The sequence below is a fragment of the Ascaphus truei genome, chromosome 7 (genome assembly GCF_040206685.1).
Source record: "Ascaphus truei isolate aAscTru1 chromosome 7, aAscTru1.hap1, whole genome shotgun sequence".
Lineage (NCBI taxonomy): Eukaryota > Metazoa > Chordata > Amphibia > Anura > Ascaphidae > Ascaphus > Ascaphus truei.
Genome location: NC_134489.1, coordinates 16225936 through 16253121, shown reverse-complemented (window position 1 = coordinate 16253121; position 27186 = coordinate 16225936). Strand labels below are relative to the sequence as shown.

At 45.7% G+C, this 27186-nt stretch overlaps 1 protein-coding gene across 1 annotated transcript in view; it reads left to right on the top strand.

Annotated features, from left to right (window-relative positions):
- Positions 1 to 27186, top strand: part of LOC142499912 (cytochrome P450 2A4-like) — a 91448-nt gene that overhangs the window by 38707 nt on the left and 25555 nt on the right. The window contains exons 6-7 of the mRNA XM_075609967.1: positions 12911 to 13056; positions 25889 to 26072. Coding sequence (XP_075466082.1) covers positions 12911 to 13056; positions 25889 to 26072 — 330 coding nt within the window. The remainder of the gene's footprint in view (positions 1 to 12910; positions 13057 to 25888; positions 26073 to 27186) is intronic.

Below are 27186 nucleotides of genomic sequence, written 5' to 3'. Positions count from 1 at the left end.
TAGTAGTATACCCCTGGAGGGAGGAAGCTCCACAATAAAATCCATGGATAGGTGTGTCCACGAGCGGATGGGGACTGGCAAGGTCTGGAGCAACCCGCACAGTAATGTTCTTGGCACCTTAGTCTGGGTGCATACAAAATAGGCTGCCAAAAACTCCTTCACGTCTTTGAGGATCTCTGGCCACCAAAAGATCCATTCAAGGAAATCACATCTTCCTGACTCCCAGGTGACCAGCCGTCTTGGAGTTATGACCCCATTGCAATACCTCACTTCGAAATTGGGAGGACAAATAGTTTGGACAAATGAGTGGACGTTGACCTGGGATCCTCTGCCTGAGCCATAGAAAACTGTTGCAGAAGTGAAGATGAAACTGCAGAGATGATCTAAGAAGATGGAATGATGGTCCCCTGCTCTATCTCCTTGGTGTCGTCTGGAGAGAATTGCCTGGATAGAGCATCTGCTTTGACATTCTTAGATCCTGGATGATAAGACATCACAATGTTGAACTGAGTGAAGAAGAGAGCCCACCTCGCCTGATGCATCCCGAGTCCCTTTGCTCCTTCAATGTATTCGAGGTTCTTGTGGTCCGTCATGATTGTTATGGGAGAAGATGTTCCTTCAAGTAAGTGTCTCCATTCCTCTAGAGCCATTTTCATAGCCAATAGTTCCCAATTTCCAACATCATAATTCCTTCCTGCGGCAGATAATTTTTTAGAAAATAAGGCACAGGGGTGGAGTTTCCCATGAGAAAGAATGGCTCCGGTTGCCAGATCAGATGTGTCCACTTCAAGCACAAAGGGTTTCGTAGGATCTGATTGGATCAGTACAGGTGCGGAAGAAAAGGCGTACTTGAGTTTCTCGAAAGCCAGAAGAGCCTCAGAGGGCCATATCTTGGGATTCACTTAGTTGGAGCCGTAATGGGTGCAACTACCTTGGAGAAGTTCCTGATGAAACAATGGTAGTAGTTGGCAAACCCAAGAAATCATTGAGTTGGTTTGAGGCCTGTCGGTAGGGGCCAATCCAGCACTGCCGAAACGTTCACACGATCCATCTCAAATCCAAAGGAGGAGATGAAGTATCCAAGGAAGGAAATGTTCTTCTGTTCAAACTGACACTTCTCCAACTTGGCAAAAAGGGAGTGATCACAACGTTTTTGGAGAATCTGTCTAACCTGTGCCCAATGTTTGGACAAAGAACTGGAAAAAAATAATGATATCGTCCAGATATACCACGAGGAATTGATCACGTAGATCCCGAAAAATCTCATTGATGAAATGTTGAAATACGTCCGGTGCGTTGCATAACCTGAATGGCATGACCAAGAATTTGTAGTGGCCGTCACAGGTATTAAAGGCTGTCATCCACTCATCACCTTCTCTGATCCTAATTAAATTTAAGCTCCTCGAAGATCCAGTTTGAAAAAGATCGTAGCCTTGCGTAAGCGGCCTAAAAGTTCAGGGATCAGGGGAAGAGGATACCGTTTTTTTAAAGTGATTTTATTTAGGCCTCTATAAATCAATACATGGCCTGAAAGAAGCTTCCTTTTTGGAAAGAAGAAGAAAACCGCACTAGCAGGGGATTTTGATTTGCGAATAAACCCTCGCTGGAGGTTCTCCGAAATGTATCCCCGCATTGCCCTAGCTTCTGGTTCTGAAAGGGGGCAAGTGCGACCTCGAGGAGGGATGACCCCTGGGAGCAGATCGATGGCACAATCATAAGGTTGGTGTGGTGGTAACGCCTCTGCCTGCTTTTTGTCGAATATATCGGCAAAGTCCTTGTAGGAAACTGGAAGGCATGACAAGAAAGTTTCTGTGGGTAGCTGAACTTTGGAGATGGTTCACGACGCTGGAAGACATGATCCATGGCAATGTTATCCCCAGGCTGTCACTTGACTGCTCGTCCATTTGATCTTGGGGTTGTGGTGCCACAACCAGTGTAGACCAAGGACCACTGGAGTTGAGGGAGAGCAAATGACATAAAAAGAAAGTGTTTCTTTGTGAAGTACCCCAACCAAAACCAGCAACGGATTAGTCTCATGGGTGATGGTCACAGATATCAGGGGTCTTACATCAATGGCCACTACTGCTAGTGGAATCTCCTTAGTGCGGAGAGAAATAGAGTGGAGTTCCGCAAATGCGCGGTCAATGAAATTTTCTGCGTCTCCAGAATCCACAGAAACATGAGTGAAGATGGAGGCTCGTCCCCTGGAGAGTGAAACCGGCAAGTGGAGCCGTGAAGGTTGTGGTGAAGGAAGAATAGATTAAATGTCCAGAGAATATTCCTCTATCTTCACTGGGCATTGGGGTTTTCATGATTTAGGACAGTCTCTGAGAAGATGACCTTTGAGCCCACAGAACAGGCACAGCCTCCTGGTTCGTCTTCTAGTTCTCTCCTGCTAAGGTAATTTGGTATCCCCTAATTGTATCGGTTCATCATCTGGGCGAGGTGCAGTAAAAGGAGTATTGAAATGGGGAGCTAACTGAATTATTGGCATTTTTGGGGAGCAGTCTCGCTCAGTCTGCCGTTCTCGTATCCGGAGGACCATTCTGATACAGAGGGCAATCAGTTCCTCCAGATCTTTGGGGATGCCACGGCAAGTCAGTTTGTGCTTTAAATGCTCAGAAATCCCCTGCCAAAATGCTGCCACCAGAACTTCATTGTTCCAGCCCGTCGCCGCAGCAAAGGTTCGGAACTCAATGGCATACTGGCCCACAGTACGGGTTCCTTGTCGGATTCGAAGGAGTGAAGCAGAAGTGGAGGACACGCGACCAGTTGGATCGAATACTCTTTTAAATGCCTGAATAAAGGCAACTGAGATGTTGATCAGTAGGGATTCTCTCTCACAGTGGGGAAGCCCAGGCCAAGTCCTCGTCCATCAGTAGGGAAATGACGTAGGCTACCATGGATCGGTGAGTGACGAACATTGAGAGCTGGAGTTCCATCTGACTCGTCTCCAATCAGGAAGTGGACCAGCAGGGCTGAGGTAGGGATACAGAATAACCGACAAGAACCCAGGGACAGAGTCCTGTTAGAGTATCCGTAGTCAGTAAGCAGGCAGAGGTCAGGGCTGGCGGCAGTGGTGCAGAATCAAGGGGGCAGGCAAAAGTTTGCACTGGTATATTCCTTTACCATTTCTACCTTGATGTTCTTGAACTAACATTTATGTACTAGCTGCATCTTTTAGTTTACAGTACTTGCTCCTAGCAATTAAGTTATTTGTTTAGCCCATTAATCATTTTATAACATTGTCACATATCATAACTTAACATTGAGCGCACCTTTCTACACCGTATCAGTTCAAATTAAGAGTTGATTGTAATGTACATACATTATTATATATATTAGAGATAAACCAGTTCAATGTATTAGAAAAACAGTATGTATGAATAAGATTTCAAATGGCTTTGGGGTATATACTGTATTAATCCCAGCCAAACCCACAAATAAATATACATACATTTTGATATATACAATGTGAAGGGATTGGGGCACACACTTAAAATTGTATAGAACAGACTACTGCTGTGTTCAGGAAGATGTATAGTGGCACTTGTGTTGGTGGGTTTAACCATACAGTACTATGAAAGCCTGAACAATATACCCGGCTAGTGATAAATGTACTTGCCAACATGCAAATGAGGCCGGCATGACAAGTAAGGCCTAAACCCCCAAATATGGAACATACCGAACAGCATTAGCCCTCATTCTCAAGTGGATGAATTGTCCATGGGCTTGACCACATTTAGGAAGAAGGCACGAAGACAGAAGGTGCTAAAAACAGCAAAAAATAAACAGTTTATTACCATATAAAGTTTATAACATATATTTTGTGCTGTGTTGTTTTCTTCTCTTCTTCCGAGATAATCCACATCATTTCACTGCCTGCCAGCACTTTCCACAGATTGTGATATGCTTATTGACACTCACTAGAATGTGAGTGTAACTTTTGGAGACAATAAATTAAAATTTATTGAGATAATACTATTCTATAGTTGTGACATGGTGAAGTAATTCGCTGACATATTATGCCTGGGTAACATACCTTTGATGGCTGAAACCAGACGTTAGAGAGTTAACCCAGTCAGAGATACCTGGGCAATCAGGGCTGAGTTAAGGCAGCTGTCAGGAAGCTGCATAAGGTGCCAGACCTGAGCAGGAAGGTAGAGAGACTGTTCCAAACAAGGAAGCACGCTGGAGGCTCTGCTCCCCCTGTCTACAAAGAAACCAGCCTTCCAACCCTGCATAGGAATGAAAGCTGCTGTTGCAGTATTCAGAAGGGATTACTTGGACTCTCTTAGGGAGGAGTTCCCCATACACAGATAAGAACTTTTATATGTTCATGACAGACGTTTGCATAATATTGTTTGCCCTGAAAATAGGCTACCCAGGGGGATAGCTTGGGACCTACTTTATAGTTAATCTCCCAAGGGGAGTAGAGTTTTATTTTATGATTTGTTTTTCTTAAAGGGACAGTGTGCCTAGAAATTGTCTGACTGTGGAAAAATAAACCACGAAAGTTAAAAGTCATCTCTTCCGGTTTACAGATACTGATGCAGCGGCCGTTATTCGAACACATCACGGGACCAATTTTGAGTTCTCTGCTGTTCCCCACAGTATGAACGCGGCTAATCTCCCCCGGCACCCGCGCTTATCGCGGATGTTTTGTTTGAATTTCATGGATTCTGTTTCTTCATTTGCAATAAAATGGATGAATTGTAATGTGAAACATACTGGACACCTAACAAGCTCCTATTGAACCCCCAAAATGACCACAACATATATATATAAGCATATGAGTGTCACAGAGGAGTGCTACTGAGCATGGCAATATATATTTTTAAAATTTTAATTACACAGGTTATTAAGAATTTATATTAGCGTTAGGGACCCCTGATATGTGGTCTGCCTTGGCGTTGGCTCAGGGGCTTACAACAATTTTGGCCAAAAATGTCAAACTAAAAGACCATTTTACTTATTAGATATTTATACATATATATTTAGGCACTGTACCGTGTATGAGTCTCACTGGATGTGCTAAAAACTGAGCTTTGTCTGTGTTTTATGTTCTGTCTCTGAATTGTAATGTGTACAGTACTGTGCTACTGTGTAAATTTCATGTTTTTAAAAGCCAGAACCCTAAAATTCGTTTTTCTGCTCTCGCTGTGCTTGCATCTTATTGCGGGAAGGCTGGAATTCATCCCACGGTTTCAAATTGGGAATCCAATGTACATGACGCGTGAATTGTTCGAATAACGGCCGCTGCATCAGTATACCATAAGACTATATCAAAAGTCCTTATCTGTTTGTGTTGGGGACTCGGCCCAAAGAGAGTCCAGGAAATCCCTCTCTGGATCCAAACACCTGGACAAGACAGCCCTCCTTCCTTGATAAAGTTCCGTTGGGAACGAAACGCGTCAGAGGACGGTGAACATGTAATTTTAATGGCGTGTTAAGCCACAATAAAGCTTTTTTTCACTTTTTTGCACTTGCCCTAGCCAGAGTGTCATTTCCGCGGTGCTCGTATCCCCCCTTTTTTTACTCCTTCCACAGCAGTCTCATTTCTTCACTCTTCTGCGGCTTGTTCTTCCTGCCGGCTGGCTAAGGCAGTCCCAGTCGGCCCTGTGACTAGCGTCCAGCAAGCCTGGGGAACTGTGCCAACCAACTTCCTCCTGTCTGGGGAAAAAGTCTCTCCTCCTCTCTGGGGAAAACAATCTCACTGTTTCTTTCAACTATCTGCCATTTAAACCTCCTGTTCAATCAGGAGTACTGCTTGTTGATTTGCTGCACCTGCAACAAGCCTCTCCAGGGGAGGTTAACTGCTAGCATGCTGGAAAGCACACATATCTCTCTACATACAAACATACAGAGGCACTGACTCTCTCACATATCCCCCTCCTCAGCGTAACATTGTCCTGTGAAGCGGCCCATGCACCAGCCTCTTTGTCGGAAATATCCGATATCCATCTCTCTTCTTTTTCCTCAACTTCCAGTTTGCGATTTTTCCTTTCGGGGCAAATACCATACTCTATGGGCCTGCAGAATGGTATTTCACCACCTCCTCTTCCGTGTCACTCGCACGACGATCTGTGTCTGGTTCCACACCATTTAGCTTCAGTACTTCAACTTGGGCGGGATTCCCATTAACTCCAAGTGCATCCCATGGCACCTCTCTGTTACAGTTGCCAGACTAGTAGGCTTGGGCCTTTCTTTCTTGATTTCTTAACTAACTCCAATGGGCGTATCACTGGACAATCCTTGAGGCCTTTCTCAGCATAAGATCGCGGACACACTTCTGACCCATTCTCATCAGAGACTGCATCTTTACAGCGACTGCCCTCATGTCAAGGAATCCACTTTGGACCCCATGGGCACTGCAGCACGACTGGATTCTTACTGAGATATTCCATCACAACTTGGTCCTCCCATTCTGTGCCTTGTGGAAAGCAGACTGTAGTACTGCAACGGCAATGCAGATAGGCCTAAAGGAACGCACAGCTTGCTTGGTTATGGCGTAGGTATGATGTAGGAGCTATATCCGGACTGAATCATACTTGCCTTCATGTCTTGTAGAGCCTTTGTTGCTGATACCTCCTAACATTGGACTGAAGTAGAATCACTCATTCCTTCAAGCATTCATTCTTCTTTCTTTGCTGTATCATTCTCCAAAATTACTTTATAACCCAAGCTGCTTTACTCTGGCGAAAAAGCAGAAATACTCTCCTCCCTCTGTAGGCAGATTCTATGGTGACAGTCGCAGAGCGTTTGCACAAATAGCTTTCTCTCTCCATCCTTCCTTGGATAAATGCTTTGTAGGACTTCTGAAGTGTCAGAATACTTTTCTCTCATTGCAGCAAGTTTAGCTCCTCAGCGAGAATCTTTTGTCTCTTGAGTACATCCTGCAATTCTCCTCCATCTCTTAGATGCTTGCTCCTAGTTTGCATCCACGCCTCTATCATATTTTGGAGATCTGCAGATTTCTTCGCTAGTGTCTTTGCTTGTTTTTTCGATGCCTTTCTCCTGGGCTTACTAACTTTTGGGGATGGAGCAGCCTCTGTGCTTTTCCATTTCTTGCTCCAGTTTCTGGACCTTCTCAAATTTCCTCGCATACAGGGTCACCTGGCATCTATGCTCTGCTTCCAGTTATGCTCTGGTGATACTCAGCGTGCCATTAAGCTCCTCATGTTTCTCTGCTGGGTGACACTGTGTACTAAGACACTCCTGCAGCACTTGTACTTTGTGAGAAGCCTGGAAACTTTTTTGTAGCACTAGCTGCTTCTCCTCGGCATCCACTTGTTTATCCTTGGCCTCTTGCAGACTTGCATGCAGCTCTTGCAGCTGGTTCTACAGTACAGTATGTGCACTGCTTGTGTGCGGTGCTCCAGGGAGACACATTCATATTGCAGCATTCTCTAATCATTCTGTAGTTCTTCCTGCACTTCTAAGTTTTCTTGTGCCAATTGTTTCTTCACTTTTTCTGCTTGGTGAAGCTTCTCATTTCCTTCACTGTTCTGGTCAGTCAAATCAGAATTTTCCTTTTTCAGACTTGCTTTTTCTCTCTTTACAGTCTCAAAATGAATCGGGATATTTTCCTGTGAATCCTTCAATTTACAGAACTCTGTGTTAAGAGCGTGGACCTGTTTCTCGGAGACTTCCTGATCTGTGATGAGTGTGCGAACCTCTCTCTGAGAGATCTCACAGTACTGCTTCCAGTCAGCAATCATTTTGTCAGATTTTCTCTGCTTTTCATCCATGGCGGCAACACCTGCCGTTGCTTTCTCCATAGACACACTTAGCAACAGCTGCCGACAGGTCCCTCTGTAGCTCAGCCATGGCTTCTCGCTCTTTATATAATTGTTTACGGAGAAGACAACAGTCCTGCCTTGTACTTTGCAATGCTTTTTCAGTTCAGCTCAAGGAATGCTCCGATCCTCTGCTAAATCTACCAGTCCCTCTGGGCTGCACTAGATCTCGGCTCCATAATAATAAATAGGCTTTCCTGATGTCCAAGGATTATCTCTAAACGTGTCTGCAACTTCCTCTGTAAGTGGAAGAATTCGTATCTTTTCCTTTTGACCACAGCGTGTCGCTTGCTTCTGCAGTTGATTAGCTTGCTGAAAAAAAATATTCCTCTTGCTGCTGTCCTGAAAGCAGGGCCCCATAGTTGTCCTCCACCTCCTCCTCCTCCTCCTCCTCCTCCTCCTTTTCATCAGACGACCTGAAGGGATGCTCATTCCTTAAACAACATTGTTTTGTGTGGCCAGACACATTACACAAAAAATATATTGTTTCCTCCATTATTCACTTTCAGGTGTATTGTTCACCTTGATCTCTGGATGTACTATTTCATCATTTCTTCACACTTTTCCCTGTGTATGCTGTAATCATAACAGTTCATACACAGTGGGACAGGCTAAACTCGCAGAGTCTGTATTTCACTTTGGCTGAGCGGCCATTTTAATGCCCTACATTTATTCTCAAACCCACTGTTCTCATTGCTCGGTGCCTTTTGGACTGCCCAAATTTAAACTCCACCAATTATGATTCCTCCATCACGTAGCGGGGTCTTGTGTCCCAAATTCAAGGCAGGAAACTCTATATTTCGTTATACAGAGTTTTATTTACAGGGAATAAACAAAACAACAATAGGCGGATGCACCCTATGCACATTACAATCGTTATATAGATGATATCTTTATGATATGGAAGGGAGAGGAAGATGTACTTTCGGAATTCGTGGCGCACCTCAATTCCATACCATCGACCATTCGGTTTACTCATGTCATAGCCGTGAAGAAATCACATACCTGGATACGGTGGTTTTCATAAAAGATGGCACTTTGGGCATTAGGATTTTCAGTAAACCCACTGACAAAAACACCCTATTAGATGCCAGGAGTCACCACCCGCTGCCATTGAAGAAGGGATTGCCATATTCCCAAATGCTAAGGGTATGTAGAATTACGAGTGACCCTTTCAAAATAGGAAGGCAAACAAAAAACCCCAGTGACATATCATCCAATGATATCTCATTAGGGAAAAAATAAATTCCTTCCTGACTCCAAGAATTAGCAATCGGATTAATACCTGGATCAACATCCTTCCAATGTATATTATTTGGTATATCCCTGTATACCTTTCCCATCTAAAAAGATGTCCAACCTTTTTTTGAACAAATCTATTATATCTGCCATCACAGTCTAAATGGGTAATAAATTCCACATTTTAACTGCCCTTACTGTGAATTCCACATTTTAACTGCCCTTTCCTTTGTTGCTGTGAAAATCTCCTTTCCTCCAACCTTAAGGGATGGCCCGAGTCCTTTGTACTGCCCGTGGGATGAACAGTTCTTTTGAAAGCTCCTTGTACTGTCCCCGAATATATTTGTATATAGTTATCATATCCCCTCTTAGATGTCTCTTTTCTAATGTACACTGGCGACACACTTTATTCGAGCTCGGCTAGTCCCACGAATTCGGGTATACCCGGGTGTATTGAGGTTTGTGACTGTTTTCTGCCCGAGTGCATTGAGGTTTTTTTCAGGCAGGGATTGAAGCATTTTATTCCTGCTGGCTGCAATACTGCACAGTATATATATATATACTGCATTACAATTCATGAATTTATGCCATCTGGTAGACACGCTAAGCATTGCAGCCTATTAAATCCTAATCATTATCATTTAACAGATCAGCCGCCCGTCAGCCAGGCATGAACCCAGGCTGGGAAGGCAAACGCAACGGGGCTTGTCAGAGGTGAGGAGCGGTGCATTCCAGGTATCTGCCAGGTACATACTGGGCATTTGCTCGAATAAAGTGTGTCGGTGCAGTAAATAAATCTAATTTAGCTAGCCTCTCCTCATAAGTTAGATTGTCCATCCCCTTTATTAATTTGGTGGCTCTTCTCTGCACTCTCTCTAATTCCATAATGTATTTTCTTAGGATTGGTGCCCAAAATTGTACTCCATAATCAAGGTGTGGTCTTACTAGTGCTTTGTAAAGGGGCATAATTATGTTTACTTCCGTTCCATCCATTGCCCGTTTTATGCAAGATAAGATCTTGTTTGCCTTTGCAGCTACTGCATGACATTGGGCACTATTGCTAAGCCTGCTGTCTACAAGCACTCCTAAATCCTTCTCCATCAAGGATTCCCCCAATATATCTCCATTTAATTTGTAAGTCGCCTTTTTATCCTTGCATCCCAAATGCATAACCTTACATTTATCTGTATTAAACCTCATCTGCCATTTACCTGCCCACGTTTCCAGTCTCTCCAAGTCCTTCTGAAGAGAAATTACATCCTGCTCTGATTCTATTACCTTACACAATTTAGTATCATTAGCAAAGAGGGAGACTTTGCTCTCGATCCCAACCTCAAGGTCATTAATAAACAAGTTAAAAAGCAGGGGTACCAATACCGATCCCTGAGGTACTCCACTCACGACTTTAGCCCAACCTGAAAAAGTTCAATTTATGACAACCCTCTGTTGTCTGTCCTTTAACCAGTTTTCAATCCAGGTGCATATATTATTACTGAGTCCAATTTTCTTTATTTTGTACACCAACCTCTTGTGTGAAACCGTATCAAAAGCCTTTGCAAAATCTAAGTAGACCACATCAACTGCATTACCCTATCTAAATTCCTACTTACCTCCTCAAAGAAACAAATAAGGTTAGTTTGGCATGATCTATCCTTCATAAATCCATGCTGACTATTACTAATAATTTTGTTTTCCATTAGGTATTCCTGAATATTATCCTGTATTAAACCTTCAAGTAGTTTCCCCACTATTGAAGCCAGGCTTAAAGGTCTGTAATTTCCCGGTTGTGACCTAGCTCCCATTTTAAATATAGGCACCACATCTGCTTTACGCCAATCTTGTTGTACTGAACCTGTGGAAATGGAGTCCTTGAATATTTAATATAATGGTTTGGCTATTACTGAGCTTAACTCCTTGAGAACTCTTGGATGTATGCCATCGGGGCCAGGTGCCTTATTTACTTACATTTTTTCAAGTAGCTTATGAACTTCTTCCTCAGTTAACCAATTGTTCATTAATACAGAGGTTGTGGCTTCCTCCTGCGGCACTACTATTGAAGTTGATTCTTCCCTGGTAAACACAGAGGCAAAGAATTTGTTTAATACCTCTGCTTTTTCCTTATCTCCAATAATCTGCCTACCCATCTCACACTGAAAGGGTCCTATATTTTCTTTTCTCATTTTTTTGTTATTAAGGTACTTAAAGAACTTTTTAGGGTTGACCTTACTTTCTATTGCAATCCTTTTTTCATTATCCATTTTTTGCTCATTTGATTGCCCTTTTGCAATTTTTGTTACATTCCTTATAATTCTGATACGATGTCTCCGTCCCTTCTGACTTAAAGAATCTAAACGCCTTCCTCTTCTTGTCCATTTCCTCCCCCACCTGTTTATTTAGCCACATTGGTTTTGACTTATTTCTTTTATACTTATTACCCAAGGGTATACACTGATAAGTGTGCTTTTCTAACAATGTTTTATAGACTGTCCATTTATCTTCTACATTTTTCCCTGCAAAAACATCATCATAACTGTTGCAGGGTACATGCAACCACACGCGGGGTTTCTGGATAAGGCTATTTATTGAGCCTTAAAAATACAGCACACAAAAAACAAAACAGCTTCTTTTTAGCACACAAAAATAAAAAAACAAAACAGCTTCTTTTCAGCATACAAAAACCCAGACAGTTCATCAAACATGCATTTGGAAAACAGACCTTATAGCAGTAATTTACTTCAGCGTTTCAGTCCTATCTCTTGACCAGCCAGCACCATGTGTGTGCAGCCTGGGGGTTTTAAAACACCTTGATTATGCAGCTGGGACCACTCTAATTGTCAGGAGCTTCCCAGCTGAAAGTTAAACCTCGTCACTGCTGCACTGCATACCTACACATACGTCTGCCAGGCATAGAGTAGTAATGTGATCTCTCCTTCAATCATTATTTAGCGGAAGAGGAGGAATGTTTGGGACGCAGCTACTACGTAACGAGGCACCCAGGGTACCAGAACCCATGATGTAGCAGCTACGTCCCAGAGCACTCAAAGGGTCTGAACAAATGGAAGCAGCTCACAGATTCAACAAGTGTAGAACGAGAGGAAAAGCCAGCAAAGCTAGGGCCCCTAGGTGCGATTGCATAGCAACCACTGCACATAAATAAACATTGAGAGACGATCTGTCTATGTTATCGGGTAATAAAATGGCTTTTCCTCTCTGTGTTTTTCATGAGTGTCCAGCTGTAGCTTTTGTACATTTTTTCATTATCACCATGGACCAAAATTTTGTTATTTTGGACTGTAAATTCAGTTTTTCACACTTATTGAATCCATGTGCTGTTTCCATTTGTTCAGACCTCTGGTTTAGGATATGTATGTATGTATGTATGTATGTATGTATGTATGTATGTATGTATGTATGTATAGTATGTATGTATGTGCATATGTCTTGAAAATAAATACAAAAAATACTTCACCCAAACCAGGTCCGTTTCAGAACTACTCACTACTCCAAGAATATCAATCAAAAAGATTTATAATGAACAAACATCATATCCAATGTTTCGGTTCACTAAAGATGGCGGCTGCTGCGGAACCTTCATAAGCAGATCTGTCACTTACCGCTCTGCTTTCCGAAGTCATGTCCCCTAATAGCGCTATGCAAGGAATTGGGGGCACAACTTTCAGAAACAGTGTAATTAATGAACTAGAAAGTGTAATGTAATGTAATTAGTGACAACTCGGCTTCTGAATAGATTCTGCAGCACCGGCAGACATTACCTATACAAAACACCTCCAACCTACAAGTTGTTTTTTTGAGCCATGTGTGCGTGCGCATGCGCAGAGAGAGATATCCATTGTTTTCTCCCACTCAAACAGGAAAAACAGAATCCTGACACGGAATTCACCATGCCCAACTTGCTATGTAACACTGCTCAGATCATCTTTGCTGCTTCAGATGCCCCCAGTATAACTTTGACTTATGGATTCCTTCTACTGCTTAGATACCCGGAAATTCAAGGCAAGTAACTTAAGAAGGCACTGCGCACCTTCTCCTACCCCTTAGGGGCAATGTGTTATTCTTCTGATTGCAAAATTGGGCAATAAAAAAACCATGTATAATAAAGCAAACTCCAGTTGAAAGAATTAGTTTTTTTTAATGCTGTCTTCCTAATAGTAATGTTTTTGTTATTTAGTGTTGATAGTGTATGCAGTGCTGTGCATTGAATTTTGCAGTCACAATGAGTAATGTACCTTACCTGCAGAGCTTACAATTTAATATTGGTGCTGACCACAAAGGAACTCATAGTCAGCTTTTAGCAAGTGGCACAGGCGCTATTGCACAAGGCGCATGCTTTCAGGAGTGCCGCAATCTACCACAGATGCTATTGACTCATTAGAAAGAGCCAATCAGAGAAGGGAATATTGGGACAAAGGATGATAGGGACGAGTATGGGGTAGGACAGAATCAGGGGAGACCAATCAGAGGCGCAGGTCAGGACAAAGAAGAAGAGAAGACAAGAACAAAGAGAGAGACAGCCTAGAGGTACTGAGAGGGGAGACTGACAGACAAAAGAGGTAGAGACATGGAGACAGACATTGAGGGTGGGAGACTGATACATGGGAGACACTGAGAGAGACAGATAGACATATGGGGCATAGAGAGAAAGACAAACAGATATGGGGGAGCACTGAGGGAGAAACTTACATGGAGGAGCACTGAGGGAGAGACAGACATGAGGTGAGCACTGAGGGAGAGAGACATGGGGGGGACAAAGAGACAAACATGAGGGGGCACAGAGATAGACTTGAGGGACAGCCGGACATGAGGGCCACGGATGGAGAAACAGACATGAGGGGCACAGAGGGATAGAGAGACATGAGGGGTACGGAGAGACAGACAAGAGTTTTGTTTGTGCAAATGCATACACACAGTGATCTTTTGTACTGTAGGTACAAAGATGTCAAAATGTAAGATGTATTTGTAACACTCTTTCACCCCCCCCCCCACCCACCCCAAGGGAGATTTGCATACACAGGGTGTTATGGTGCTAACCTGCAGGCTCACAGAAGGCACATCAGGAGCTTGGGGGTGCCAGGTGCAGCGCCTCCACCCGTGGGGATTCCGGCGTAGACGGGATGGATCCTCACGGGAACATATATATGTATACAGCAAATAACCACAACACAAAATAGTGATAAACAATACTCTTTACCTGCAGAGTCCCTCTAGCTACACATGCAGTAAGAACACAGAATACACATGCAGTGATAAGATCCAACCTATTCCTCCTCTCCCAGGAAACAACTATCCCCCTAAGGGTCCTGGTTGCACCCTATCCCTGGGGCAACCAAGAGCACAAGGTGTCCGCCAAGGCAATCCACAAATGTATGCGTGAGGGCAGCACTACCCTCCCTTGTGTATTGGTGGTGCATGTGGGTACCTTCCTGGTTTCAATGATATTACCAGGGAGTCCTTCTTAGAGAAATAGGAGCCACATCCGTGATCCCACATTGCAGGCCCTCCCAACAATATCCCTTCTCTCCTTACTTTCGGCAGCCGTGCGGTAGTACCTGCAGATCTGGGGACTCCTCCTCTGCAGTTCGTCTTGCTCTATCGCTCCGCTGACAAGCAGGCTAACAGACAAGTCCCTGAGGTATGCCCGTCCCTACAACACTCAGCTAGGGTTGCTCGGGGCCTAACTCGGGCCTACTGTGTTTTCTCTGGCCTAGTCCTTGGCAGCCTGACTGGCTCCCAGGATACAACCTTCTGGCTGCTGAGGCCCCATAGTGTCATTGTCTCAGCTGACTCCAGCAGCAGATCTTGAAGATGGAGATCATAGTAGAATCGGTAAATGATGGTTACCCAAGAACCGGTGTCCAATAGGGCAGAAGCGTAAATCCCTTCAAACAGTATCCGGAACAGTGACGTAGGACCGATTCTACTTGAGAGGTCGGATCGGGGTTCCTTTCTGGGGGTCGAAGGTGTTGTTCTCTTTCCGCCACCGGGCAACTGATTCTTAGGGTGAGTAGCAAAAGTCAGCGCTGCTTACCTAGTGGTTACCTTCTGAGGGCAATTCTTTCTTATGTGACCCTCGTCCCCACACTCATAACAGCGAAGAGCGCATTTGGGTCCCAAATTAGAGAGAGGAGCCAGGCTCCGGAATGCCCGAGAAGGAGTCCGAAGGGCCGACCGGGGAGACTCCTGAGTCATAGTTTCACCAGGATCTCTCATTACCATGGCTCCCTTGGAGGGGCTGGCCGTGTCCTCTCTACTCTTGGGTTCCTGGTTCTTTTTGGGAGTGTGTAAATGCAAGATGTCTTCCTTATCTTGCACTCGATCCATTAACTCGTCAAAACTAGGAGTGGTCTCTGTAGAGAGAGCAGTTAAGTAGAAGGGTTATTGGGTGTGAAGGCAACGCCCCCCGCAGTAACTATTTAGTTTGGTATGTGTCCACCACTGATAATGCAATGACTTTCTTAGAGATCAGCATCCAAAGAGCTAGCTGTAACCATTGGATGAATGCAGACAGGTCTTCCACCTCATCTTCTTTAAGAGCGTGGAATTGGGCTAAAAGTTCAATGTCATCATTCTTAGTGCAGTAAGCTTTACTTTAGGTCATGACAGGGCTTGGGCATTCGGCCCCCGCATGACACTCACTGTACAACCGGACTATATTGGCAGAAGGGGGCCGCAGACATTCAACAATCCTCTGCTTCTTTATGGCTTCGGAGCAAGACCATTCATCAATTACTTGGAGCATATGGTCTTTCCACTCCCCAAACTCCTCTTTGCAAAATGGAGTAGGCATTACCCCTGAAAAGGCCTTTAGTTTTTGGTAGTGATGAGCCTGTGATGAGTGCGCTAGGTTGTCAGCCAGTTGCTGCAACACTTCCGCGAGCACTGGTTCCCCCAGCGGGCTTCTGCTACCAGGCCGGCGGCGATGAACTGACCCTGGACTAGCCTCATTTCTGCTGGGGCCTGTCTGGGACAGGGAAAATTCAGCCACCGGGGCAACCTCTTCAGTGTATCTGGAGCTAGGTTCCTCAATTTTTACTGCCACTGTGGGATATATGAGTGGCCACCCCTCGGACATAGCTTTATGTAGGTACAGGGCTTGGGGTCCTTCCTCTTCCCATAGGCTACAGCCACTGGTGATTAGTAGCGTGCTCAATAAAGAGACCGGGTACCATTCTCGGTCTAAGAGGCGGGCTTCAGCTAACCCTGGGAACGACTTCAAGGCTAAACACATACTACTGTATATGAGAAGGTCCAAACGGGACATATCCAATGGCGATCACGTGGCAGGGAGGCACCTGGCAGACAAGGTAGGGACATAGTTATATTTTAATGATAACCACTACACACAATAGCGATAAACAATACTCTTTGTCGGCAGGGTCCCTCCAGCTACACATGAAATAAGGAACACACAACAACAGAATATGCAGTAAATGATAAGACGCAACCTATTCCTCCTCTCACAGGAAACAACTATTCCCCTAAGAGCCTTGGTTGCGCCCTATTCCTGGGGCACACAATAGCACAAGGTTTCCACCAAGGCAATCCCCAAATGTATGCGGCTGCTCTACTCTCATTTGTGTAGTTTTGGTGCACGTGGGTACCTTCCTGGTTACAATGGTATAGGAACAGGAGCCGCATCCATAATACCACACTGTTGCAGGGCCTCCCAACTATATCCCTTCTGTCCTTTCTTCTGGCAGCCGCGCGGTAGTACCTCCAGATCTGGAAAATCCTCCCTTGCTGTTCGTCCTGCTCCATCGCTCTGCTGACAAGCAATCTAACAGACAAGTCCCTGAGGTATGGCCATCCCTACAACACTCAGCTAGGGTGGCTCAGGGCCTAACTCTGGCCTACGGGGTTTTCCCTAGTTTTAGGCAGCCTAACTGGCTCCCAGGACACAACTTTCTCCTCCGCGGTCTCCGGCAGTTATGACCTCTCTCCAGTACTTTGGGAGTACCAACATGGCCGCCGCGCCTCCACGTAGGAGTCCAAAGACATCAGCATCAGCTCTCCCCAGAGGTGAGAAAGACTACCCTGCTACATATGTTTATGTAATCTACAAAAAAATATTTATAAAGAAATGTGGTAAAAAAAACATTTATCTACTCCCATTTCTAAAGGCACAAAGAGATGCTGAATTTGATATATGTAGCGCACTTTCCCCCACCCCCCTGGAGAATGTATTGTATTGTATGTCTTTATTTATATAGCGCTATTAATGTACATAGCGCTTCACAGTAGTAATACATGGGTAATCAAATAAATAACAGATAATATTAATAACAGGTCATGGGAATAAGTGCTTCAGACATAAAAGTAACATTAAGGAAGAGGAGTCCCTGCCCCGAGGAGCTTACAGTCTAATTGGTAGGTAGGGAGAACGTACAGAGACAGTAGGAGGGAGTTCTGGTAAGTGCGTCTGCAGGGGGCCAAGCTTTATGTATCATGTGTTCAGAATATCCACAGTGCTATTCATATGCTTCTTTAAGCAAGTGTGTCTTAAGGTGGGTCTTAAAGGTGGATAGAGAGGGTGCTAGTCAGGTATTGAGGGGAAGGGCATTCAAGAGGTGTGGGGCAGTCAGTGAAAAAAGTTTAAGGCGGGAGAGGGCTTTAGATACAAAGGGGGTAGAAAGCAGACATCCTTGAGAAGAATGCAAGAGTCTAGATGGTGCATAACGAGAAATTAGGGCTGAGATGTAAGGAGGGGCAGAAGAGTGTAAAGCTTTAAAAGTGAGGAGAAGAATGGAGTGTGAGATGCGGCATTTGATCGGAAGCCAGGAGAGGGATTTCATGAGGGGAGATGCTGAGACAGATCTAGGAAAGAGTAGAGTGATTCTGGCAGCAGCATTTAGGATAGATTGTAGGGGAGACAGGTGAGAGGCAGGAAGGCCGGACAGCAGGAGGTTACAGTAATCAAGACGGGAGAGAATGAGGGCCTGAGTCAGCGTTTTAGCAGTCGAGCAACAGAGGAAAGGGCGTATCTTTGTTATATGCGGAGGAAAAAGCGACAGGTTTTAGAAATGTTTTGAATGTGAGGGGCGAATGTGAGAGAGGAGTCGAGTGTGACCCCTAGGCAGCGTGCTTGGGCTACTGGGTAAATGATCGTTGTTCCAACAGTAATGTGGAAGGAGGTAGTAGGGCCAGGTTTGGGAGGAAGTATGAGGAGCTCTGTTTTAGCCATGTTGAGTTTAAGGCGGCGAAGGGCCTTCCAGGATGATATAGCAGAGAGACATTCAGAAACTTTGGTTTGTACAGCAGGTATAAGGTCGGGTGTTGAAAATTATATTTGTGTGTCATCAGCATAGAGGTGATATTTAAACCCAAAAGATGTTATTAGGTCACCTAGAGAGAGTGTGTACAGAGAAAAGAGAAGAGGTCCCAGGACAAAACCCTGGGGTACCCCCACAGAGAGATCAATAGAGGAGGAGGAGGTGTTAGCAGAAGAGACACTGAAAGTACGATGGGAGAGGTAGGATGAGATCCAGGATAGAGCTTTGTTCCGAATACCAAGAGTATGAAGGAGAAGAGGGTGGTCCACGGTGTCAAATGCTGCAGAGAGGTTGAGTAATATGAGCAAAGTGTAATGACCTCTGTCTTTGGCAGCATGGAGGTCGTCAGTTATTTTAGTGAGGGCTGTTTCCGTGGAGTGAGCAGTGCGGAAGCCAGATTGTAGAGGGTCTAGGAGAGAATAGGTGTTGAGAAAATGGAGCAATCGAGAGAATACAAGACGTTCAAGGAGTTTAGAGACAAAAGGCAGGAGGCAGACAGGTCGATAGTTAGAAAGACAGGTAGGGTCAAGCTTGCTGTTTTTGAGTAATGGTATGACTGTTGCATGTTTGAAGGAGGATGGAAAGGTTCCAGAGCAGAGGGAGGAGTTAAAAATGTGTGTGAGCATAGGGATTATAGTAGGAGCAAGAGGTTTTAGGAGATGGGAAGGAATGGGGTCAAGAGGGCAAGTGGTAGAGGGAGAAGAGGCGATCAACAGAGACACATCCTCCTCTGAGACAGTGGAAAAAGAGTCAAGGAAGGCAGGAGGAGAGTAAGGAATAGGTGTAAGATGGGAGGAAGAAACAGAGGGGATGTTCTGACTTTTGTATGGATTCCACCTTTTCCTTAAAATAGTCTGCAAAGTCTTGAGCCGGAGAGGGAGGAAGGATAGGCAGCTGAGGGTGGTTTGAGTAGAGTATCAAAGACAGAGAACAGTCGGCGTGGGTTAGACTTGGGCATATTGATCAGAGTAGAAAAGTAGGCTTGTTTAGCTTGCGAGAGGGCAGAGTTGAAACAGGATAGCATAAATTTGTAGTGAAGGAAGTCTACAAGAGTGTGAGACTTCCTCCAGAGGCGTTCAGAGGAACGAGTGGAGGAACGCAGCATGCGCGTTTGGGAATTTAGCCAGGGTCTAGGGTTAGAGGGGCGAGGGCGGCAGAGAGAAGGCGGGGCATGTAGATCAAGAGACGAGGACAAGACAGAGTTGTAGTTCCTGACCAGGTTGTCAGGGTCTGTAGCAGAGCTGAGAGAGGAGAGGGAGGAAAGTAAAGTGGACTCAAAGTCAGGTAAGTGAATAGAGCACAGGTTTCTGCAGAACCGGGGGGTAGATGGAGGTGGAGAAGGGGAGAAGCGAGATAGAGAGAATGAGATGAGATGATGGTCAGAGAGAGGAAAAGGGGAAATGGAGAAATCGGAGAGAGAAAAGTTTTTAGTGAAAACCAGGTCTAAGTAGTGGCCATCCTTGTGGGTGCTGGCTGCAGTCCACTGTTGAAGGCCAAAAGAAGAGGTTAGAGAAAGAAAGCGGGAAGCCCAAGGGAGAGAGGGGTCATCAATGTGGCAATTGAAGTCCCCAAGGAGAAGAACAGGGGAGTCTGTGGAGAGAAAGAAAGAGAGGCAGGATTCAAAGTGAGAGAGAAAGGCAGAAGGGGGATGAGTAGAGGTAGGTGGGCGATAGATGACCGCCACATGGACAGAGAGAGGAGAGAAGATCTGGACTGTGTGAACCTCAAAGGAGGGAAAAGCAAGAGAGGGAGGAATAGGAAGGGTTCGGTAACGGCAGAGAGAGGAGAGCAGGAGCCCCATGCCTCCACCCCTGCCAGCAGTGCGCGGAGTTTGGGAGAAGGAAAGGCCACCATAGGAGAGGGCAGCTTCCAGAGCAATGTCAGTGACTGAGTGAGCCAGGTCTCAGTTATAGCAAATAGGAGCAGAGAGTGAGAGAGAAAAAAGTCATGTACAGAGAGGAACTTGTTAGAAAGGGAGCGAGCATTCCAAAGGGCACAGGAGAAAGGGAGAGAGGAGGGAGGGTGGCAGGGGATAGGTATGAGGTTGTAGGGGTTGACACCAGAAGGAGCAATTGGCAGGCGAGGACAAGCGCATGTAGAAATAAGGCAGGGACCAGGATTGGGAGAGATATCCCCAGAAGCAAGGAGGAGAAGCATGGATAGAAAGAGAATGTGTGAGGATGATTTGTAGGGGTGTGTTTTAGTGCAGGGGATATAGCTGTGTGGTGTCAGAGGACGCAGGTAAGAAAGGAGTTCATGTGAACAGAGAAGTGATGAAGGAAGGAGAGATGGAGATATATGAATAAAGTTAGAGACATACTGAGGCTGCTAAAAAGAAGTGCATAATTTGAGAAGAAGTGAAGTCACAGCAAATATAAATGGTAAAGGCAGCATCACAGCAGTAATGATGCTGTCTGGTATAGATGATATCCTCCTTTTCAGTAGTTCAAATGCAGGAATCAAGGCCAGATGGGGGTGTCCACTTCTTCACTTCTTCTTAACTTCCTTTTAAACTTGAGTTGTTCAGTAGTCCTGCCACTTATAATGGGCCACTTTGGATATGGGCTGCAGGCAGCATAAGGCTGTTCTATCTGGTGCTATATAGGCCTAAAAAGTCAACGGACAGTGTGGTTCTGTCTGCTTAATTAGCACATCTGAGGCACATTCAAACAAATGGTTTTCTACACAGGGTGTTCCCTGCTTAGGTGTCAACACTTAATTTGATTAGGGGTAGACAGAAAACAACATTCAAATATGGTTTTTACCTAGCATTGGGTCACTTGCATATATATAATACACACAGCAAAGGTTTCAATGAGGATATAGAGATTTTTTTTACCTGAGGAGAGAAGAAGGATAAGATCCATTAGGGTAAGAGTTCCTTCCTTTTAAACTTGAGTTGTTCAGTAGTCCTGCCACTTATAATGGGCCACTTTGAATATGTGGCTACGGTGTGTGTGGTGCAATACCTGTGGCTCACAGGAGGTCTCAACCTGCGCTGCAGGTAGCCTGGGGTGTAACTGGTACGGTGTTCTGCAGTGCCTCCATCTGTAACGGATTCTGCTGAGTGGAATTATGCGTTACAGGACCTATATACATATAATTCTTAAAATAACCACACACAATGGTTTAAACATAAAATAATAACTTTACTACAGAACGATAATATGGCTACTGGTTACAGCCTACCCACTAGGCCTCGCACGGCCGTAACCACCCACCTAGTGTCCCACACACTTGTTCACAGTCCCCACAGTACCTGATGGGGCTCTCGGGCACTCAACCACTCTAGTGTCCACAAGGATATAACCCCTCACCCTTATTTGTGGTCAGCGCTGCCACTATAGTGTATATTGGTGCACTTGTGCGTGTGGTACCTGCTGGGTGCATCCGCACCCGGGCATGCTGCGTCCGGCGATGAGGTACACAGACCCAACGATGATCCGCGACTCCGGAGCTTCCGCGTGGGATGTCCAACTCAAGGACAGTCTCTTCCATGGGGGTAGCCTGGTACCAGACCACCCAGATAGGATGCCGCTGTGTCATATCTGTGTCCCTCACTACAAGCTACAGGGTGCAATTTCCCTATCTATGGGCCTGTCCCTGTAGCAGCCACAAACTGAGGGGAGTTGGGCCTAGCTGGGGCCTATCAGGGGTCTCTGGCCTAGTGCAGATGCCACAGGCACCTGCATACTCACACCCTACCCCTTCGGTATCCAGCTTCCAACCCACAGTCCCCTTAACTGTCAGAATCTCAACTGTCAGAATTCTAACTGCCATACATCTCTCAGCCCTATTGGTTACCTGGCAACGCATTCTGAAGCCCCTGAGTCTAATGAAACTTGTAGTTCCCCTGCTGTGCTATACTCCTATGGAAAGATAAGGGGACAAACAGTGGACCAGGGGGACCCAGGCTATACTCTCCCCGTGGTAAAATAACCAACGTCCCCACTTGGGAACAACGTAACACACAACATTATATAATAAAAATGCAGTCATATGTATAACTTATCACATAATCAACGACTTTATACAAGATTGTACAGTGCCGTGAACATGGTGATCACGGACTGTATCTTATCTCGAGATCACTGCATAGTGGGGTGCCCCAATTTGATCATAGGCCATCCGATTTGGCGGACGCCTACCTCTATGGCTCCTCCGGAGCAATTCTTCTGTTACTCCCTCTGGGGAGTAAGGTACAAAGTCCTGAGGCTCAGCCTCTCCCGTTGCGGGTACAAATATCTCTGAGAAGTCTCTGTGGGGCATGAAGCACGGGTTCGGGGATCCAAAGGTTGGCTCGTTGGAGCCTACGTAGTAGGCCAATGCCGACAGGGCCCTTGACCCATAGCTCCTCCGGGAGGTGCTCCGTGACTGTGGGGTCCCCTTTGAGAGGGTCCCTCCATAGGATCTTCTATGGTCTCATGAATGGCTTCATTTACAGTCTCTTGGCTAGAATTGTCTTGCTCTGGCTCACCGTCCAGTGGTGTAGCCGGTATCTCTGGTTCATCGTCTCCCACTTGTGGAATAGGAAGCAGATGGTTATGGTGCCAAACCTTTACCCGGCCATCCGTGTCTTTTATTCGATAGACCGTGAGACCCGGCATCTGCGATTCGACCTCATAGACACCGTCACGCCAACGGTCAGCGAGTTTATGCTTTCTGGGAATAACTAGGTTGCAGAGAAGCACTACATCTCCAGGACGGATTTCACGGTGTCTGACCTTGTGGTCATAGCATCTTTGTTGTTGGCGTTGAGTTTAGCATCGGACTTCTCGGCTTGCTGGTAAGCCAGTTGCAGGTTTTCCTGAAGCCTTTGCACGTATTTAAAGTGCATTGCATTGTGTATTCACCTGTTGATACTCTTAGACATACATCCACTGGCAGTCTGGCTTCTCGCTCAAACATAAGGAAGTACTTCATGGGGAGAATCCCGTGGACTCATGTCGGGTACAGTTATACGCTTGTACCAGAGTCTCCACATGTCTTCTGAGCACCATTCAATGTGCCTAGCATGTCCAGCAACGTCCGGTTGAATCGCTCTGGCATAGCGTCACCCTCTGGATGGTACGGGGTTGTCCGAGACCTGGTGATGTCCAGGATTTTGAGTAGCTCCCGGATTAGTTTGCTTTCAAAATCCCGGCCTTGATTGGAATGAAGGCGGTTGGGTAGGCCATAATGCACGAAGTACCTTTCCCATAGAATCTTCGCCACGTAAGGGCCTTCTGGTCTTTGGTCGGGAAAGCATGTGCGTATCGGTTGTAATGGTCCGTGATGACCAGCACATTACCGATACCTCGGGCATCAGGCTTGATGCACAGGAAATCCATGTACTCCAAGTCCATGGGACCTGAGCTCTTTTGGTGGGCCGTTGGTGTGGCTCGGGTAGGCAGCCTTTTGCGTTGAATACACCGTGAGCACCGTCGACAGTGTCGTTCCACCGACTCACGCATTTATGGCCAGAAGAAATAATCTCTGACGTGTCTGAAAGTCTTTTCCACACTGAGATGTCCATGCTCATCGTGCAAGGCTTTCAGGACCATATATTATAGGTTCCTGGGGAGAACCAGTTGTCGTCTATCTGGGTGGTTGTGGTATTGCACCACCCGATAGAGTAGCCCATTGTCGACCATGTCGCTAGGAGCAAGTTTCAGAATCACAGGCATGTTTCTCTGGACAGCTTGATGGATGATGCCAGCTATGGGGTCCCGGATCTGATATTGAATCATATCCCTCCACGCTATGATTTTATCGTGAGTGATATTCATCTCTTCTGGATCACAGTAAGCGACAGGATGGCCCTAGATTTACATTAAATTAATTCTGAGAAGGCCACCCTATCTGCTATGATAGCAGTCGTGCGGCACATGGCTCTCACCCCAGGTCCCGGGATCTCTTCCCAGCCGTCATCGTCGGGAGTGGGGCTCAGCCCTGGTCTTCGGGATAGGGCATCTGCTCCTATATTCAGGGGCCCTGGTTTATACTTTAGCGTGAACTGGTAATTTGATAACGCTGCCAGCCATCGATGGCCAGTAGCATCTAATTTGGCTGATGTTAGTATGTAGGTGAGGGGATTGTTATCCATCCTCACTTCTAAGGATACGCCATACAAATAATCATGTTGTTTGTCCACGATAGCTCACTTGAGGGCAAGGAACTCCAACTTGTGTACCGGGTAATTTTGCTCGCTAGCAGTCAAACTGCAGCTGATTTAGGCTACTGGTTAGAGCCCCTCTGGGTGCTTCTGGTGCAAAACTGCACCTAAGCCGTTAAGACTCGCATCATGGAGGACATGGGGCTGTTCCGGATCGACATAAGCAATAACAGGTGCCTTGGTTAAACTCCTCTTTAGGCCCAAGAAGGCGCGTTCGCATTCAGTCGTCCATTTGTCACCAAACGGCTGTGTAGCAGAGGTGGCCTTTCGCCCGGTATCTTCAGGGTATATATTGAGAAGATTATTTAGAGGCTTGGCCTTACTGGAAAGCGACGATAGTAGCCACAGAAGCAGAGGAAAAAGTGTAATTCCATGACATTACATGACATTCTAAGGTCTCGACTTTGGCCGGATCAGTGGTGATTCCGTCGGCAGACACAATGTGTCCCACGTAGGTCACCGAAGTGCGACAGAACCGGCATTTGTCGAGTGACAGTTTCAGGCCCTCTCTCCCCAGACGGTCCAGTACTATAAGCAGTCGTTCTTCATGTTCTTCCAGGGTCTTACCAAAGACAATAATATCGTCTAGGTAAACCAAACATTCCCGAGGATTCATGTCTCCAATAGTTTTCTCCATTAGGCGTTGGAATGTTACTGGAGCCCAGCAGATGCCTTGGGGCATGCACGTAAACTGGTAGAAACCCAGGAAGCACACGAAGGCAGTCTTCTCCTGCTCTTCTTTACACATTGGTACCTGGTAGTACCCAGATCGCAAGTCCAGAACACTGAACCACTGGCTCCCAGTTAGTGCGTTGAGAATCTCTTCGATGCGGGAAAGAGTGTATTGATCGGGTACGGTACGGTTGTTCAGTGTCTGGTAGTCGACATACAATCTTACCGATCCATTCTTCTTTCTCACCACCACAGAGGGTGAGGCGTAGGGACTCCGAGATTCGGTCACAATCCCTGCTGTAAGAATTCTAGCTGCCATACATGTCTCAGCCCTATTGGTTGCCTGGCAACACATCCTGCAGCCCCTGAGGCTGCTGAAACTTGTAGTTCCCTGCTGTGCTATACTCCTATGGAAAGGTAAGGGGAATAACAGGGGACCAGGGAGACCCAGGCTATATATACATCATTATAATATGTTATGTAACACATCCTATTGCTTTATAGAGCTATTCCATGTTTCCACCTTTTGCACCATATATCGACACCATATACTGTAACTCCTCCTATTGCTCCATAAAACCGCTCCTTATTACAGTCCCTAATGCCGTCTATTGCTCCATACAACACTTCCTATTGGTGCATATAAGCATTCCCTATATCTTCCCCTTAACTCCTCCTATTGGTCCATAACATTTCTCCCAACAACCTTAATGTTCTACTCCCTTCCAAACAGAGAGGGTTCAAGAGGAGATTGACAGAGTGGTGGGACAAAATAGAACTCCAAACTTCCAGGACAAAAGTGAGATGCAATATACAGAAGCAGTGCTACACGAGATCCAGAGGTTCATTGATCTTGCCCCATTTGGTGCCCCGCGGGCTGTCACTCGGGACGTTATTTTTAAGGGATACACCATTCCAAAGGTTGGTATTAACAGACACCCCATGCAAATACATTGTTGTGTGTGCTAGTAACCTTACTAAACACAGATTTTGAAAGCAGACAAGAACCACTTGGCTCACTCAGTGTAACGAGTGCTCACCACAAACAGGACGGGACCGCGAGGCTGAGGTTGGGCTAGTGATACACCGACCTGCAACCGCGTAACCGCGTCTGGAGTGCAGAGTGAAGGTCATGTAGGCGGGTCAGGGTAGGAGAGGTCAGAATAGTCGTGATCCTCACCGTGGTCTAGAATTGGAGAAGTCGCATGGTCGTTGAGCGTAGCCGCGGTCCAGGAGCAGAGAAGGTGGGAGTCCAAATACAAGACGAGGTCAGGGGTCAGAGAAGGCAGTGGTCCTGGAAAAAGCTGAGGTCAAAGGTAACAGAAAATCAGTGGATGCGGTGAGACGCATTGGGTAACGTTTCGGGGTCACTTAACCCTTCTACAGGCCCATTGCCATAGTCACCACAAAGTGGGACTATGGTACTTCCCGACTGCCTCACAGCAAAATCCTCCCAGTGTTAAAAAAAAAATGCAAAAAAAGTGTCCAGGCGGATGCAAGCAGTATTAAATTCATTGAATTATGTCATCTGATATACATGTATATATATGTTTAGCTGATGCCCTTAAACTGATGCACTAGACACCTGACAACCCCTTGTAGGCTAAGAGCCTGAAAACAGAGATCATATACAGTATATGTAATCCCTTGCGCCAAACGTCAAATGGTAAATATTGTCACCGATTCCCACTGTCCTGGATATAGTCCAGACTTGGTTCCCAATCCGAGAATTTAATCCAGTTTGCACAAACCAGGCTTGCTTCTTTCACTCCGGCTCTCCTCCTGTTATAAAATACAAAGGGGACAAACCATTGCGCAGAAAACCAGGACTGTTTAAGGGATCATTCTTGCAGACACTAAGAATGCCTACTTACAAGATACTAACTTGATATATACTGTACGTTGGATACAATCTGTGCTTTTGCCTTCTCTCCGACGTTCACGAACCCCACGTGATGCTCCTGATTGAATCCAACCTCCTCCTTCTTGTAATTGAACACCATGCACCAGAACAGTCCCACCGTTAAAGTAACAG